General features: G+C 32.6%; 1 protein-coding gene and 1 pseudogene across 1 annotated transcript; one reads left to right on the plus strand and one right to left on the minus strand.

Moving 5' to 3' along the window:
- The first annotated feature begins 6,405 nt into the window (after positions 1-6,405).
- Positions 6,406-8,259, plus strand: LOC128160960 (putative nuclease HARBI1; annotated as a pseudogene).
- A 2,980-nt stretch (positions 8,260-11,239) lies between these two features.
- On the minus strand, positions 11,240-18,239 carry LOC128160961 (complement C1q tumor necrosis factor-related protein 3-like). Its single transcript, XM_052824240.1, has 5 exons — positions 18,235-18,239; positions 18,061-18,137; positions 13,104-13,152; positions 12,161-12,297; positions 11,240-11,628 (listed from the first exon to the last, which is right to left on the minus strand). Exons 1-5 carry the CDS (start codon positions 18,237-18,239, stop codon positions 11,240-11,242), a joined length of 657 nt encoding a protein of 218 aa, XP_052680200.1.

An 18,239-nucleotide genomic window follows, 5' to 3' on the forward strand; every position in this document is an offset into this window, starting at 1 on the left:
CAATAACAACAACAATACAATATACAATAAAATATTTATAAACAATATTTACAAATATGCAAAAATGTCGACGCGAGATGTTCCTTAGGCTCCAATCCTCTCGTCTCCGCCAATCACCATGCTACCCTGAACCATTGTCCATTGTGTCCACCGTTTCCACCAGTTCACCACTTCACCTGCTCCAGGTAATCAACTTCCGGAAACTCTTCCGGTCGTCCACCATAGGCCGACGGTCAGCATCAGAACCTCTCAGGCCAATACACATGCATAATATGTGACTAGCCCCGGGAACCTTTGATTATAATGCTTACATAAGTACAATGTATTGATGACCCTAATCGGTCTCCATACTAGACACTTTAACAGGGTGAACTCTCGTCACTAAATATTTGTTTACACACGGTAGCGAACGGCACAGGTAGTTAAACTACACTATATACTAAATATCTAATCAAAACTTGACACTATTAGACTATAATGCACAAATATTGCGATATATACGTGGCTTACACGTGGCACTGAACCTTACAACGCTAAGGAAACATTCACGTGGCAACTCTTGTCCGCTATTTATAGTAATATAAAGTAGCACTTATAAGCTTAAAGATTTACAAAAATAAAAATGAAATGAATAAAAACAAACTTACCCCGTCTGGAGATTTAGTTACCAGGCAATTACAATACTAAATATATATATATAGTCAGATCTGTGTGGGGAAATCTTGCGCTCTGGCCGGTCCAGAACTGCAAAATTCAAACCTTATAAAGCTCCAACAATGCGGGTAGAATGACCCAGGTTGAGTGTATTATGCTGACCAATGCCAAACTGAAAAACATGAGGCTTCATACGGGATAAAAATAAAATGTCTATCGAAACATTGGGGTTCAGTACGGGATAAATCCTCTACATATAATCAACTTACACTACAGCAATTGCTAGGAATTGATTGTGACAAGGGGATTTCCTTTTTCTTCTTTTTGCATTTTAATTACACCTTCATTACATTCGTTTTATGCAACATCATTTTCATTAGATATTTGCAAAATAAATCAAATGATATAAATATGCCCATAGCATTTAAAGTAAATCTAATGTGTCAATTTTCTCAATGGGTCAGAGGCCATCTTTGTTGTCTCTGATATTCAGATTTGTGACTTTTGCTGACTACGGAAGTTGCACATCTTTCATGGGAGCCCCCTCGAAACACAGCGGGAAAGATAACCGACTACAGTCCAGCTAGTTGGCATTTGTGCAGTTGTACTGTGGCCAAGCCTCCTCATGTGGATGCACGGTGACTGCTGACAGTCTGATCTCTGCCCACTTTGACTACACAACCAAACCAGCCATAATCTTCATGATTGCCGCCTGCAGTGAGAAGGGATACGGTTCTGTAATGCAGATCAGGTGGCTTTTAGGTATCTTTAGTAAAATATATAAAATCCTGGCGTTTAATTAAGAATAAAAAGTTTTTTGAAAGTGTCCAATTACTTCATATTGAATTCAGATATTTAGTATTTTCGTATTAGTTTGGATGTAAGGAAAACAAAAACAATTAAGATACATTTCTCTGCAAATAGCAACTTGTTATTTTTATATATTTTTCGTGTGAAATATTGAGAATTCGAAGCATATATTGAAATGATTGGGCTAATACTATGGTTTTATCAATATTTGTTGAATACCAATATTCATGGATTTCTTTGTTCAGTTGATCCACGAAATTTAATGTTCATTGAAAAGCAAATTCTGATAACATATTGTATTAAAAAGGATCATAATAAGCAAACTTTTGCATCCAAGAAACTGTTATTTTCATTATATCCACGAAAATTGATGGTCATAAATATTGATGAAACCACAATCAGTAGTGTTTTTATTTTGAAGCATTTATGATAGAGATGAAATTTTTCTTTATTTAGATGTAAATTTTATATGATTTTAGTTTTTTGCCCCAGATGGCTAAAGTCTAGCTGCTTAGAAGGTGACAGTAAAGAGAACCGTAGGAGGAGATGGGTAAGGAGTTTTTAAATGTCCACCTTACAGACAGGAGAGGGTTTGGAATCAATTACTTCAAACTCAAATGAAGATTTGGGATGAAATTCTGTTTGATAGGCTTTTTCAGTTTAAATCAGAGATGATTGGAAAGATCAAACTATTTGCTGGTAGTCAGTGTAATCAAATCACTTCCAGTTCAATTTGTAATAATTTGAAAAAGAAATTTCTACAATTTGTATTTGTTGAAGAAGTCCTATGTAATTAAACTAAAGGTACTGTTTAAGCAGAATACATTATGATATCATTAGTCTCATTTGGTTTGTGATCTGAGAAGTTAGCACATATCAGTATTAACTCTGAATCATAAACATTTTGACAAAAAATATTTATTTTACATGACTATATGTAAAATGTGGTATACATTGTGTACCAATTAGTTTGTGTAGAAATTAGAAAAACGAAATGATGTTGTAATTTCTTTCCTGTAGACCTCAAATAGTTGGAGCTGTCTAGGCAAAAAAACCCCAGAAAACCGATGATCAAAAAGAAAAACCATAAACAACAGAATAGGGAATACCGCTTGTTGGTGATAGTACAGTTATGTACAGGACTAGAAACTGAAAGTTCTTGATCATCATCTCTGAACCTAATGAGGATATTCTCATTTTTTACAGCAATGTTATCATCATGTTAAAGTTCTTGAGTAAAATTTTATTTCTGTTATTACCAATCTTAATGAGCAGCTGAATTCATTGTACATAGGGCATTTCTCTCATCAATCTTCATCATCATTATCATCATTTTCATCATTGTGTATCAACTGATATAATCGTACCCAATATTGAAGGATATCATTCCTGTTGTAAAATGTGACAGCTTATATCATGGAGGCGTTTTTTTTCTTTCTCTTTTTTCTAACCTTAGGAAAGTATCTAAAAACTCAATTCATGGTTCAATAAGTTTTTTGAATTTGATTTCTTTCCATTGTCTTCTGTTTCACTTCAAGTGAATTAAAACTTACTTTTTAACTAGGTTAAAAAAAAGGTTTATATATGTTTAAATTTTTACAAGTACATGTAAATGTACACTGTGTTTTAAGAATTGCAGTGGAGTTACATCTTTTGGTGAGGATTAAATACTTGTATTCCTACCAGAGAGACAGTAGTTGTTAAAGTGCAATTCTTTGTTTATTACCTTTTTTGTTATGAGGAAAGAAATGTTGATAGCTTTTAATTCTAGAAATCACTTGAATTGTTTTGGAAGTATATATATATATATATATATATATATATATATATATATATATATATATATATATATATATATATATATAAGCAGAGAATCTGTGTATTACAGTTAATTGAATTACTCATAAGTTGTGTTAACAAACATTTACAACATTATTATCAAATAAAAAAAAAACCTATTTTCTGCAACTTTAAGCAAATTTTCTCTATTAAAACAAATATGTTATTCTTATTCTTCAAAACTAATAGAACTCTGTGAAATACTCGCCCATGTTTTTTATGAGAACTGTAATACTGTTCACTGATTGATGGACTGTATCGGAATTGTGACCATATCTTTCTCTCAGTGCAGTCAGTGTGCTACCAAGTCAGAATGTCATAGATCTGTCAAACTATTTTGTACATAAACTGTATATTTTACAATTAATTAGTCAAAATTAAAAATATGCAGTCGTGTTGTGTTTTTCCTTGCTCTGACAATAGAGCTGAAGTCTAAATCGCTAATTTTGATTTGTTTGAAATCAGACCAGACGTTTATTAATATGATGAGCTTTAATTTTTAGACGGAGGCTCATAGAGCCTCCTCTATTGCTAATGGTCAGCTCACATGTGACGTCGATAGTGGATTTGGCGGACACCACCAAGCGGCAAAATTAGCAATATTCGTTTGGGATTCATATTTCAGTATTATTATTGAAAAAAATATCTTATTTGCATTTACAATAAATAGAACTATACATATTGCGATCAATAAACATAATTTCTCTCGAAAATTTTAGTCCATATGTCAAATTCAAGTAAGTATGAATATGCATGAGTTTAAGAATAGCAATAGTGTGTAATCGTCTAGTGGCTATTTATACTTTTTATACAGCTTCCTGTCCGTGACGTCAAATAATGAGGATTCCTCAAGAACCATCTTGTGTTGACCGAAATACTGAATAATTGTGAGCTGCAATGGATAAACACGGCGTGGTTCTTAGTCTTTATCGTATATAACTTGCGCATTATCAATTAATCTTCTGCGGAGATATATCTTTCTATGTATCGCTACACTCTCCCCACCCCCCGGCATCGATCCAATAAAATGATAATTCAACAAGTTGAACCACTGCTATGTGAACTTGAGTATTCTCCCAATTAAGAACAGACAACCGTGATCGTAGCATGACACATTTTAGTTTAGTTTTGCTTGGCATGCATACTAAACCTACTATAAGGATAGTGAAACAAAAAAATTAAACATCCAGATTACACCCTTTAACGCAACCCCCCCCCCCCCCCCCACACACACACACACACATTCAGTGTGTGCATAGGTAAAGTACCAAGGCTACGTTTTGTGAAGTTTGATTAATCCTGCATTGTCTGGCCAGCGCTGTCGATTTCAAAGTAAGTTGGGGGTTCAGTGTGTGTTTTTGCAAGTTGATAAAAGAATTTCGCGTAAAAAAAAGTGTGAACACATTTGACAGAATGTACATATTTTCTTTTAAAAGTGAAGCACGGGGTATTATAAGATCTACCGCGGTATATTTTTTTTTTTTAATTAAGATTTAAAGGGATATTACAACGAATTCTCTTCATCTTGGATATTTCCGTTTTTAAACATAATTAGATAAAAGAATAGGAGTTTGCATATACTGAAAGATTGAATCTTTTTACAGCAGAAAAAGCTCGCAATTGTGTGTTAAAATTTTTTCCAAAATTCTAAATTTATATCTCTCAAATTTTGTTTACACCACAAGTAAAATCTGTATAAATTCGTAATATTTTAATCCCATGCAGAAAGTCACGATGAAATGTTTACAGTTGATTCGCTAAGCTGTTGATCAAAAGGCTGAGCTAGCAATATTTACTTTTTTTACCGCCTGAAATGATTAAATTAACGGTAATTTTGAGCAAAATGAGCTGTAGCGTCTCTTATATATAAATATTTCAACCGCTTAGAAATATATTTGATCACTCTCTACAATCGAATCGTACATTCTGCAAAAGAAAAAGAACAACTATGCGAGATTGAGATCATGCATGTATTACCTACATGTAACATTAGGGGTTTTTAAGCATGAACGATTTTTTTCATATGAAAAAAGTTCACTGTTCAACAGTTTTTATTGATCATATATCATAAATTTTAGTATATATTGTGAATCAATAGGTATAGTACTAACTAACAAAATATTTTTTTGTTTGTACATGTAATTTATTTTTGCATATTCCATAAAAGAGCCTGAATATGTTAGCAAAGTAGTTTCTGTCCTTTAGTATTTAGTATTGAAAACTCTTAATTGATACTTTAAACCTTCTATACCTTAAAATTTGAAGAAGAAAAAACCATTATTATTTTTGGGAGTTAATTTGTATCAACTCTCCTATACAGTTACTCTGGCAAACCGGAAGTGAAACTATGTTTGGACCTAACCACAGATCATCGCCGCTGACTGACAAGACCTTGTTCTCGAAAGTAATCGATAAATTCGATGTAATGCATTCTGAAGCACTAAATATTATTATAGTTAAAAATTGCTCGGATCCATATAATTTTCCAGAAATATTTACATTACTGATACATAGTTGGATGGAAATAATTCTATCTTAAAATATTACGCAACATGATTCATATGATGTTTTCCTATAATTCTTAAAATTGTCGGAAAAGCCTAAAAATTCATATTATGAAAATATGCGTTATTCAATTACGGATAAGAAACTACTCGGCATGCACAATTACATTTCGTTGATTTTAAGATAAATATCAATCGATGAAATCAACTCCCGTCGGTACTTCAATACTTGGAACTAAATTAATAGTAGATTAATCTCCTCCGCAAGGATGCCTCCGTTTCTCAGTACTCTCAGTACTTTGATTAATTATTACTAATTTATTGGCATTAATTGAATTCTTAGGTTATTTAGTTACAGACATGTAGACTACTGTTTTTACACATTACCAGAAAAAATGATAATTTAAAAATCGAACGTCAATTTTAAACCATCGGGGTACCCTTGTCTTAAAGACATTTCTTTTTTGTGTTTCCCCTTTAGCTCCGAATGCATTAGCCCACTACCAACATGTCGATTACGACACTGAAATAACTTGCGACATAAATACTTTCAAATTGGGGCTTTCACAATCTGGACCAGGGAACCGTTTCACAAAAGCATCGTAAATCTTACGTAGTACGTAACTGCGACGTAAGTAGTTCGTAGCAAAATTTCGGCGTTTCACGAAAGCGTCTTAATTCACGTTGCGTCGTAAGTTACGTCGTTACTCTACGTCATCTCGGAGGTGACGTAAAATTACTTCTCAGCGTTAGTTTATCAAAATGGCGGCGTTCATGAGGGTTGTTGATGAGCAAGTGCGACGGGATTTGAGGCGGCAGGCATTTTTAGGGACAGACAGAATCCCCTTGACGCCTACAACGACCTTCAAATCATTCAGCGATATCGGTTAGACAGGCAATCCATCATCTCGATCATCGATTTGATTAAAGACCGCTTAGAGAGGCCCACCCAGCGATCGGTCAGCCTTCCTGTATCTCTACAAGTCTTCGCAACTTTGCGCTTCCTTGGTTCTGGCACCCAGCAGAGACTGATTGGGGACACGCTAGGAATTTCTAAGTCCTCCGTTTGCAGGTTATGAAATTTCCATTCAGAAATTTACTATGAATACAGTGTTTTTACGCTGCGAGTGAAAGTTCACGGGTCTGTCTAATTCAACAACTACACTTATTTAATTATTACATAATTTTAATAAAAATAATCGATATATACATGTAGCATGAAATATGAGAAAGTAATTTTGTGATTTAAAAAAATAGCACATAGTTTGATATATTCTATATTCGCAAAAATCGACATTTTAATTGCAAAAGGGTGCACATATATTCACTATAAAATTCTGTAATAGTTCTTCAGTGCGATGTAAAATTTTGTTCAGGTCCATCGAAGATGTAACAAATGCCTTGAGTGCATCACTGCAAAACATCAAGTTTCCAACCAGTGACATTGACGTTACCAGGACGAAGGTGGGTTTCCACTCCATCGCCGGATTTCCCAATGTGCTAGGAGCCATCGACGGGACCCACATCGCAATAACTGCACCTTCTACCGACGAGCACCTTTACATATGTCGGAAGGGCTATCATTCAATCAATGTCCAGGCAATAGTTGATGCTGACATGAAGTAAATGTTAATTACTATAGTATATAAATGTGATTATTTTCATTAAGTATTTCAAAACTTAGTTTATATATTACAGAAAGGGTATGTAACTTGAATTCCGGACTTAAATGTCGCAGTGTTAAATAAAAATATTTCCTATTCATGACATATTTGATGAGCTACGAATCCAAGGTCAAAGTATAAACTGAAAAATGTAGCTGCATGTAATCATTTAATTATGAAAAAGTATGGAGAAGCTGTATTGAATACATATAAATCATATTTATATTATTATGAATTTTTTTTTAGCATAAGAAAAAATCAATAATTTCCTTATACATTACGATAATTTAGAACTAATTGATACGAGGGGCAGAATAATACTAAAAATGTTTAAATATCAGTATTTATATAGCAATAACTTCCATAAAAGAATAATATAAAGAAAATGGAAGGTTATTCTTCGACTTATCTGATTTTAAAAATGTACAGATTACATCGCTTAACCCCCAGCGGCTTTGTAAAGGGGTTTGTCTTCGTGAGACACCAGTTGTAATTTATAACATTAATCTTTATTCAGATTTCTGAGCATTGTCAGTAAATGGCCAGGCTCCACACATGATGCTTTTGTCTGGGCCAATTCCTCCATAGCCCGACGTTTCGAGAGTGGTCAGGTTGATGGGTGGCTTCTGGGCGATTCCGGTTATCCTCTTCGACCGTGGCTTTTAACACCAGTCAATCGTCCAAGTTGCCGGGGAGAAGATCGATATAACCGGTCACACAGAAGATCAAGGGTTGTCGTGGAGCAAGCCTTTGGCGTTTTAAAATCCCGCTGCAGGTATCCCACTTAATAGTCCGCCCAATTCTCGCTAAATTCACCTACATCCGTGTTTGAACGGAAAGTACCTTTTACTAAAAATAGATTCAGGTATCTCTCACTATTTTTTATACGTGGTATAAAGCTGCATCAAAAATGAATATATGGAACTCTGTGTATAAAGTCAGTTAACATTACTTCCAGCAAAATGAAATGAATGTAAGTGTAAAAAGTTTGAAGAGATATCATAATGATCATTTTGGATGAGTTCAGACTCGGCGAATTATAAAAGATGATTTGAAAAGAAACATCATGCATATCAGACACATATAATTTATACTTTCTATTTTTATCATGCTTTAATTTAATGAAAAGAAAAAAAATATATAACTTGGGGGAATCGATTCAGCGACGATAAAATTGAAAAAAAAGAACAATGCGTTACCATTTGGCCACGCTTACAACACAATTATAGAATGTCCTTTCAATATATGTGGCTCTATTCATGAATGTTTAAGAAAAGTCACTGATTGAAACATGTACAATTTATAGTACAAACCTAAATTAATTACAATATGATATAAATCGTGAAACATTTTCTGTGAGATACATACAAGGAACAAATGTCCTTCCAACATTTGTTTTTCTTTTGATTTGTGTTGACATCTTTGTGAGAGGCAAACAAGATCGCTCGATTCTTCTCAACTTCTTCCACCAAAATTTCAATCTCCTTGGCAGAAAAATTCTTTTTCCTCTCCTTTTTAATTTTATTTACGAGTTCGTCTGCCATATTGAAATCAACTTCCGGTAATTTAAGACGGACGTAAATACGAGAAAGTTACGTCGGAACTAAGTACCTTTCGTGAAACGGTCTTAACTAAGTGCGTACGTAGTACTTAAGAGTGTCGTAACTCGTTAAGTAGTACCTAATTTACGATGCTTTTGTGAAACGGTACCCAGAACGTTAAAAAAGAATCGAAAATTGTATTCAATAGACTTTTAAATGCGTTTGTCTAAGAATTAAACTGCTTTAATTGCAGTTTATAACTTCTGTTCATGTAGTTTAATAAAACTCAGCAAGCATTTCTATCTTTAAAAGCATTCGTTGAATTAACCATATTTGGTTTTAAAGAGGCATGGTGACGATTTTGGTCAAAACTTTTTTTTCTGCTTTTAATGTTTACAATGTATCAGTAAGAAATTTTTAATAGGCAACCAAATATAGATTGGGTAATTGTAAAACGTTTTTGTAATTTCGTGTATTAATTACATTTTCAAAGTAATTGGAAGTAACTTGTAATTGAGTTTGTCTTCAATAACAAGTAATGGAGTGTATTTAGATACATAGCAAAAACATTGTGTGTTATCAATTACTTTTCAATTACATTTCAATTACTTTTGTTTCCAACTTTAAAATATAAAAAGGGTGTCTTATAATATTAAATGGTTTGTATACACGTTTGGCATAGGCTTTTATTTATACAATAATTAAATGTCTCATAATGTTTACTATGTTTATACAGCATGGCACACTGCCCAGGCCAATAGGTAAAAGTCTAACTTTGTCGAGGTGTGAACTAATCAATACCCAATTGCAAGAACTCCCCTGTCTTATACTCGAGGGAGTGTAAATATCACATTCTTGTGAATTATAACCATTATTATCTATATACTGATATGCTATACTGCCGAAAGTTGTACTTTCCGAATAAACATAGTTATGTGAATGAAAATTAATTCACTATAGAGAAAATTTTGCTCAGAACCAAACATGAACTCAGTGGTACTTGATGAATTCAATGTTAACTGAAATTTGTTTTTAGACATTTTCAAAATATTATAAATGATCATTAAACTGAACTACAACCTTCAAAAACATTACCGTACATAAAGCCTTGTATATCTTATTGCTGTTTATAGATGTCTATGTTCTCAAGATTTTAAAAAATAAAACTAACGTAATTGAAATGTAATTAATTGCATTTATCAAAGTAATTGAGACTGAATAATTACATTTTAAAAAATCAATGTAATTGTAATTGCGACTAATTGATAAAATTGGCAATGTATTTGAAAATATTTAATCACTTTTCAAAGTAATCGATCCCAGTTACAGAGATTACAAGTCTTTGGTATTTAAAAAAAGCTTTTGTTTACATTTTGAATGTTGAAAAGCAAATCCAGTTTTAGACCTAAAATGAATTCGTTAAAGGTTAGGAATTTTTAATTTATGCTTAAAATGGGTATGAAGATAAACAATTCTGCTTGAAAATTGTTTTTTAAGGTATATTAAACCTAGTCTGTAAACAAAGACAGGGCCTCGTTTACATGACAAAGAATTGTGAGCCCTGCATATTGCTTTTAACTCTACGTAAATTTTATTTGATTATTAGAAATGCATTCCATAAGCATTGTTAAGAATAAAAAAAATAGAAAAATAGAATTGAATTAAAATTGTGACCATGGCCCTTTAAGATTCTTAGTTTCAAGATAGATTGCATGCGATACTTCATAGTATGTCTCCATGGCGTTTCCGGGACTTTGCCGATCATTATTATCATCGTTTAAAGTCATGGTTTAGGAGTCCGCATTGCATAGAACAGTGCGACATTTAAGTCCGGACATGACACAGTCCGTCATATTATCCCATATTTGTGACAGTGATGACATGATTTTTGAGCTAAATTATAACTGAAATATTAAATTCCTAACATAATATATGTAACATTGTGTCATTATTCGTTATTTATTTGTCATTTATATTGAAAACCATTTGTTTGAATTCTTTACTAAAAGAACTTGCAAATTTTTATTTTTTAGTTAGTTTTGAAAATGTTTAAATAACAGATCAACTCAAATGGTTCAATAAGTATAAAATAAATTGTTTCTTATATAATTTGGTCGGCACACAAATTTCTATGCATTATAAGACTATATATCTTGCATTTAAAAAATACAAAACAATTGTATGTGTTAAGCTTCAAGTGCTTTATTTTGGTATCGTTAGATATGTGCTACAATTTTGAACCAGAAAAGAAACACCAATTTGCATGGGCAAACTGCCCACCGCTGCCATGGGTCCTGATCCAGACCTTATCGCCTTTCTTCATTTTGATGTTAGCATGTGAAGTTGACATAGGATTTCCACTGTGACCCCTTCCATCGGTATTATTAAATGCAACTGTTTTGCCATTCAGCATGATTTCAGTGACGAAATATTTTCCAGCTTTTGTTAATGTTGTCCATGTAAAGGAATAGATTCCGTCCAACGGTGCTGTAAATATTCCGGTGACATGGTCGTAAGCGTTTCCTTCGTTTAATGATACCTTATCAAAGATCACAATCTCATAGTTCTTCAGGTTTTCCAACGGCTTGGTAAGTGAAGATTGGAAATCAATCGGATCTATTTTAGGATTAGAAATAAAATAATGTTTGGGTAAAAAAGAAGATAAATGGAAATATTAGAATAATCTCAAGGAAAATAACCTAAAAGCAGTTAAAGATGGATGTCATAATTCTTAATATGAATTATAAACACCAGCTTTTAGAGTTTTACGTATAATTCTAAATAATTTGTACTATTGCACACATATGTTGCGTAAAGCCTGCTCATCAGAAGTGACTTCCTACGACTTATACGTGTCATTGGCTGCGAAAATTTGTGTTTAAAATTCAGCAATCAATACTAGTGTTAAACGGGAAGTTGCAACGAATAATGCTTATTACGTACACGTACTTTGTAGCGTTCAATTAAAAAAATAGCAGAATAAGATGTGTACCAGTTGTATAGCGAAATTTTACTATTGGATACAAAAGAGTTTCCATGACGTTTCTTCATAGTCATATTTAAGGGTTATGGAAAACCCTGACTTATATACTACCATATGTTTCGTCAATCCTAAAATCAAAATTTAAAAATAAAATGTTTTCCAAACCTTTGCAGCGCACATTTTCATAACCCATTCCATTGCATATCGCCTTGTAATTGTTGTATCTAGTCACCACTTGTTGTGGAGTTTCATTTGCAGTTACCACCACAAGAAGAGCGAAGCTTATCATCAAATAGCAGATTCTGAAAATGATTTTCAAATTTACAATTGAAATAAAAAAACCAATAACTTAGTAATATTATATCATGAGAGAGAGAGAGAAGGAGAGAGAGAGATAACCTTGTCATATTTGTATTAGAAAAACCAACAGTTGCCAATGCCTTGCTTGGGACACATTTTTATACAAAGCACTCAAACCACTTTTACTATCAAATTACAAACACCTCACGCTAAACGATCATTACAGGTATTATTTTTTGCACTTGCGCCAATTTTGAAAGCTTTGCTGGCAACCAGTCAAATGAAATCAGCTCACACATTTCAATTTAATCTTAATTTTTTATAATAATATCAAAAGGGCAGCAATAATATTCTAAATGGAAAATATATCATCAGAGCGTATATTGTAGCAGATATACACTTACTGGTAAGAAAATTACATGTTAATTTAGATATAATAAAGAAAAGAACATTAAGGTAGATAAAATTGCTTACAAAATTATTTCACACATGATTACCAAATGTTACCTTTGAAATCATTATATTTACTGAAATTAATTTCTGTTTATTCAAGCCCCGAATTCTATAAGATGAAATAATTGAGACACAAAACTATATTATCTAATTTTACCATATTGACAATGATTATTTAAAATTCCATTTTTGATTAAGAGTGCAAGTTTTAAACAAGAAAATCGCATTACTAAACCTCATTGCTAAAATTAGGCAGATGGTGCACTGGAAATGCTTGAACAGTAATATGACAAAAATATAACTTATGAGTTTTTATTTCCCAATGTTTTGATTTGAATGTATTCTTTTTTGAAACCCCATGGGTTCTAAATTGGTTAACAGGTCATTGCTATCCATTGCATACGCTAAAATTGACAATACATTTAATTATACAGAGTGATATTCTGATAAAATCTACATTTTAAGTAATCACTAAGTCATAATGCTTGCTTTGTATTTAAATAAATTTATTTCTGTTAATCTTAAGACTTCTTTTAAAGTTTTCTCACAACTATTTCTATATTAATTGGATCTGTTATACCTCCTTGGCCATCATTTTCAAGAATAGACTAGACATAGATTATAATTATTTTCTGGTATTGCTTTTGATATAAAACAAATCACATATTATTGTACTATTGCATGTTCGATGACATATATGAATAGGTGGCTATGTATCTGTTGTATCTGGTTACCAAAGTTTTTATTGATCATAAATCAAGGACAATAACAAACATCAGGAGGTTTAAAAATGCACATTAAGAGAGAGAGAGAGAGAGAGAGAGAGAGAGAGAGAGAATGAGAGAGAGAGAGAGAGAGAGAGAGCAGGGTCCGGTAAACAAATGTATCTTAAAATTAACATTCAAAAGGACGACTCGTCCTAAAATCGACTAGAATATAAGGGTCACATATTAAAAAAAAAATTCATTAACCTCTTTGACTTCGGGCTAATACCATCACAAACACTTTATTCATAAAACGAAACTTGATCAAAATATGATATGTACAGTTATATATATAATTGATGTCAACGTAGATAACCAACAGTCGCCCATTTGTAATTCATACCACGATCTACAACGACCTTCACATTTGTTAAATATGGATTTGTTTGTTGGGTGCAGTTGCGTAAAAGGTTTAATAGTTTTTTTTCAGTAATATCACGGGGAGTATTGCTTGTAATGACGTCTCAAATATATTCTAGCAAGTAAATCAATTGCATCTTTCCTTATTTATGCAAAACACATGTAAGGTAATTATCACGATTTTCCTGAATAATACAGATAAAACACTACACTTACATTTTTTGTAATATAACATCAACAGTTTTGGTTTTCATTTTGAATATAGGGAAAATACCATGTAATGTTTAATATATAATTCTACCAAACCGAGATGAATAATTGACATTTTAACGAAAATACATAAACTATTTTGATTATTAAGACACCAGACAATACCACTGCCTGAAATGTTTGCATATGTTTATTGTAGAAACATTAACTTAAATGTAGATCATTCATAATTATATAGATATTGTTCCCTGTAAAAAAGAAGGAAAAAGAGTCCATCGAATTCATAATTAAGATACAATTTATATTGATTATAATAAAGTATTTTTATCCAGTCAATAGTACAATATACTTTACAATTGAAACCTGTTTTAGATACACATACATGCTATCTTTGAAATTAAAACTATTTTTTTTCATATATTATCAAATAATATTTTAATTATTAATTTTTAAATACTATCATATCACAAGCAAGTGAAAAATATTAAGTGAAAAATATTCCAAGATGGATTCATGGAATCAATTATTCCAAAACTGAAATTTTCTTTGGGTTATAAAATAAAGTCCCCTCTGCCATAACAATCAGCAAGGTAGGAGGAAAGGTCAGCATCGTCAGCGGTATTTACTTCTACTATCGTTCTACCAACCGCATTCCTCCTTCTTGTAGTTGTCTTTTTTTCTGTGCGAAGTTTTTGTTTAAAACTGATTTTTTTTCTTTTTTTTCTTTAGACATTATTCAGATTTGCTTAGCTACATGTATATATATATATATATGGCATTTCATATAGGAAACCATTTTAGATTCAGTTTTCGTGTTTTGAGTTAAGGCGTGATTAATACTCTTCTTTAAAGGGCAGGGGATTTCCGTTTTTTCCTTTGCATCTGTAATTTATACCTTCATCACATTCAATTCATGCAACAGCATTATCTTTTAATATTTGCAAAATAAATCAAATGATATAAATATGGCTATTCAGTCTTCCCATAAACTAGAGTTATCGTTACTGAAAGAGTTATCTGCCCCTTACAGCAGGTATGCTTTACTTCCGGGTATTAAAAAAAATGAGTAAGCAGTGCGGGAGTTTACAAATACATGTACGACTTTTCTTCCGACAAAAAAAGTTTGATAATGTCTGAAAACAGAAAACATCAACAGTTAATTAAAATTAAAAAACAATTAAAATCAGCTTATCATAAGAAAACGTTTGATTACAATCAATAACATTTATAATGTGATGTACATATTATTGATCAATCGGAAAACATTGCGAATGAAAGACATTTTGATTTTTAATTATCGAACAATTACTGCTTTTGTCGATTTTAGAGCTAACAGCTAATAGAGCTAACGGATGGATGGTGGTAATAGTGATATCTCTGTAAAACAAATCCACCTGATACGCAAAAATGAAAGATGTTATGAATATTAGAAAAGGCTGGAATTGAAAATCGAGTTTTTTTCTGGAAATCAAATATAGAAATATACATTCCGAATAAACTGCCCTTTTTTCTGAGGACAACGCTAATAGATAGGGAAATTACGCATATATATAATTCTGATTAAATTCAGATATACATGTACGAGACCGCAACTTAACGGGATTGAATTTTGGGAATTTGTGAACTGATTGATTCTTATTTTTTAATTGTTTTTCGTCATGATTTTAGGTCGGTCTGCTCCACTTTCACGCACACACTTTTTCAAAATACAAAGTTTGCGCAAGCCTGTTGAGATGTATTCGTTCAAAATGTCATGCATTCCCGGCATGAAACATATATAGACGCAGTGATTATTGGTATCTCACCAGGCACTGACGGTCATCAATTAAGGCAGCTGTATATGTCATGTACGATGTTTATAACGACAACCATTTGAATTTCGCAACAAAACATATTCATTGTATTAAATATATATTACAGGGTTAAGAGGAATGACAGTGTTTAAATTAGAGCTCAGTGCTATATTATTATATATATAGATTTCATCGAAATATACATTCCTAATAAACTGCCCTTTTTTCTGAGGACAACGCTAATAGATAGGGAAATTACGCATAGATATAATTCTGATTAAATTCAGATATACATGTACGAGACCGCAACTTAACGGGCTTGGATTTTGGGAATTTGTGAACTGATTGATTTTTATATTTTAATTGTTTTTCGTCATGATTTTAGGTCGGTCTGCTCCACTCTCACGCACACACTTTTTCAAAATGCAAAGTTTGCACAAGCCTGTTGAGATGTATTCGTTCAAAATGTCATGCATTCCCGGCATGAAACATACATAGACGCAGTGAGTATTGGTATCTCACCAGGCACTGACGGTCATCAATTAAGGCAGCTGTATATGTCATGTACGATGTTTATAATGACAACCATTTGAATTTCGCAACAAAACATATTCATTGTATTAGATATATATTACAGGGTTAAGAGGAATGACAGTGTTTAAATTAGAGCTCAGTGATATATTATTATATATATAGATTTCATCGAAATAAGAATTTGTTTTTGGTTAAAAATAAGACGTTCTTGTTTCCTTCAAGCCTTTGATGAGACTGCTTAAACACACTTTTTGTAGTTTGTTTTTTTGTTTTACTTTTAGTACCTTTATTACTTTTATCATTTATCACAGTGCCCTTTATATAATTGAGTTGTACTTTATATACGTGCCATCTGTAGCAAACAAATTATGGTAAAGTGCGAGAAAATATTATATAGCTGATTTTAAAAAGAAATGCACAAGAGCAAAATTAATATCAATTAGCTATACACATGAAAACCATGTTTTGAATGTACTATTGATATAAATATAAACATGAATGGTGTCGATCAAAATCGTAACGCAACTTTGAATGAAAACATGATCGCAAGTTATATGCGAAAAATTACGCAAAAGCTAGGTTGCGAATGTTTTAATCCATTATCTCGTAAATTCGCAGGATGAAATCGAAATTAGTCAATAATTAACCTAAATGAAATCGATCAAGTGGAAGTATACAGTAATGACCACCAATGATCAGTGCAGATATGTAAGTATAATACCTATCTTTGTACTTCGACCTACTGATAGAATAAACAATTCTCTTTTAATTGTTTTACATGTCACTTAATTGGAAAATATAATGCACATGTATCAGCTGTCAAAACCACATGTACGCACTTCATCGCAAGCAATAGTATTAATTATTGGTAAATTGCCGGCGCGTAGCATAAAGGAGGGGGGGGGGCAGGGAGCCCCCACCCCCCACTTCTTCTTGCAGCAGATAGTTTTCATAAGTTAACATATTAAAAAGTGAATAAGCATAAAGTCCCCACTTTTTGGGGAGCACCATCCATGTAAAAAAAATGACATGAATCTATGAGAAAAAGGAAACGAATAGTGAAATCGAAGTTATGATTAAAGGTACGCAGTACAGTTCGCTATACCCCCTTCCCTAAACACACAAGGATTAGGGTTTTCATGGTTTGTCAAGATTTTTTGGATGACCCCCCCCCCGCACTTTCGATGCTACAATTAAACGCGCTATTCAAATCTCTGAACTGTTTTGCATTATTACATCATCCTTTGATTGCATAATTGTATTTTAACATTGACAATTTACACTAATAACCGATTTAACAAGACAAAAACGTTTATTATAACCATTTGTTTATACTGGTAAAATAGCGTATACCTGCTCTAATGGAGAGATAACTCGTGTTACGAACGATAACGCCAGGTTATGAAAATCCCGAATAGCATTTAAAGCATATATAATGTGTCAATTTTCTTAATGGGTCAGATGCCAACTTTGTTATCTCTAATATTCATATGAGTGGCTTTTGCTGAGTACGGAGGTTGCACATCTTTCATGGGAGCCCCTTCGAAACACAGTGGGAAAGATCACCGACTACAGTCCAGCTGGCATTTGTGCAGTTGTATTGTGGCCAAGCCTCCTCATGTAGATGCACGGTGACTGCTGACTGTCTGACCTCTGCCCACTTTGACTACGCAACCAAACAAGCCGTAATCTTCATGATTGCCGCCCTCAGTGAGAGGGGATACGGTCCTGTTATGCAGACCAGGTAGCTTTTAGGTATCTTTAGTAAAATATATAAAGCCCTGGTGTTTTATTGGGAAAAAGTTTCATGAAATTGTGTATTTACTTCAT

This window comes from Crassostrea angulata, chromosome 8 (assembly GCF_025612915.1).
Source record: "Crassostrea angulata isolate pt1a10 chromosome 8, ASM2561291v2, whole genome shotgun sequence".
Classification (NCBI taxonomy): domain Eukaryota; kingdom Metazoa; phylum Mollusca; class Bivalvia; order Ostreida; family Ostreidae; genus Magallana; species Magallana angulata.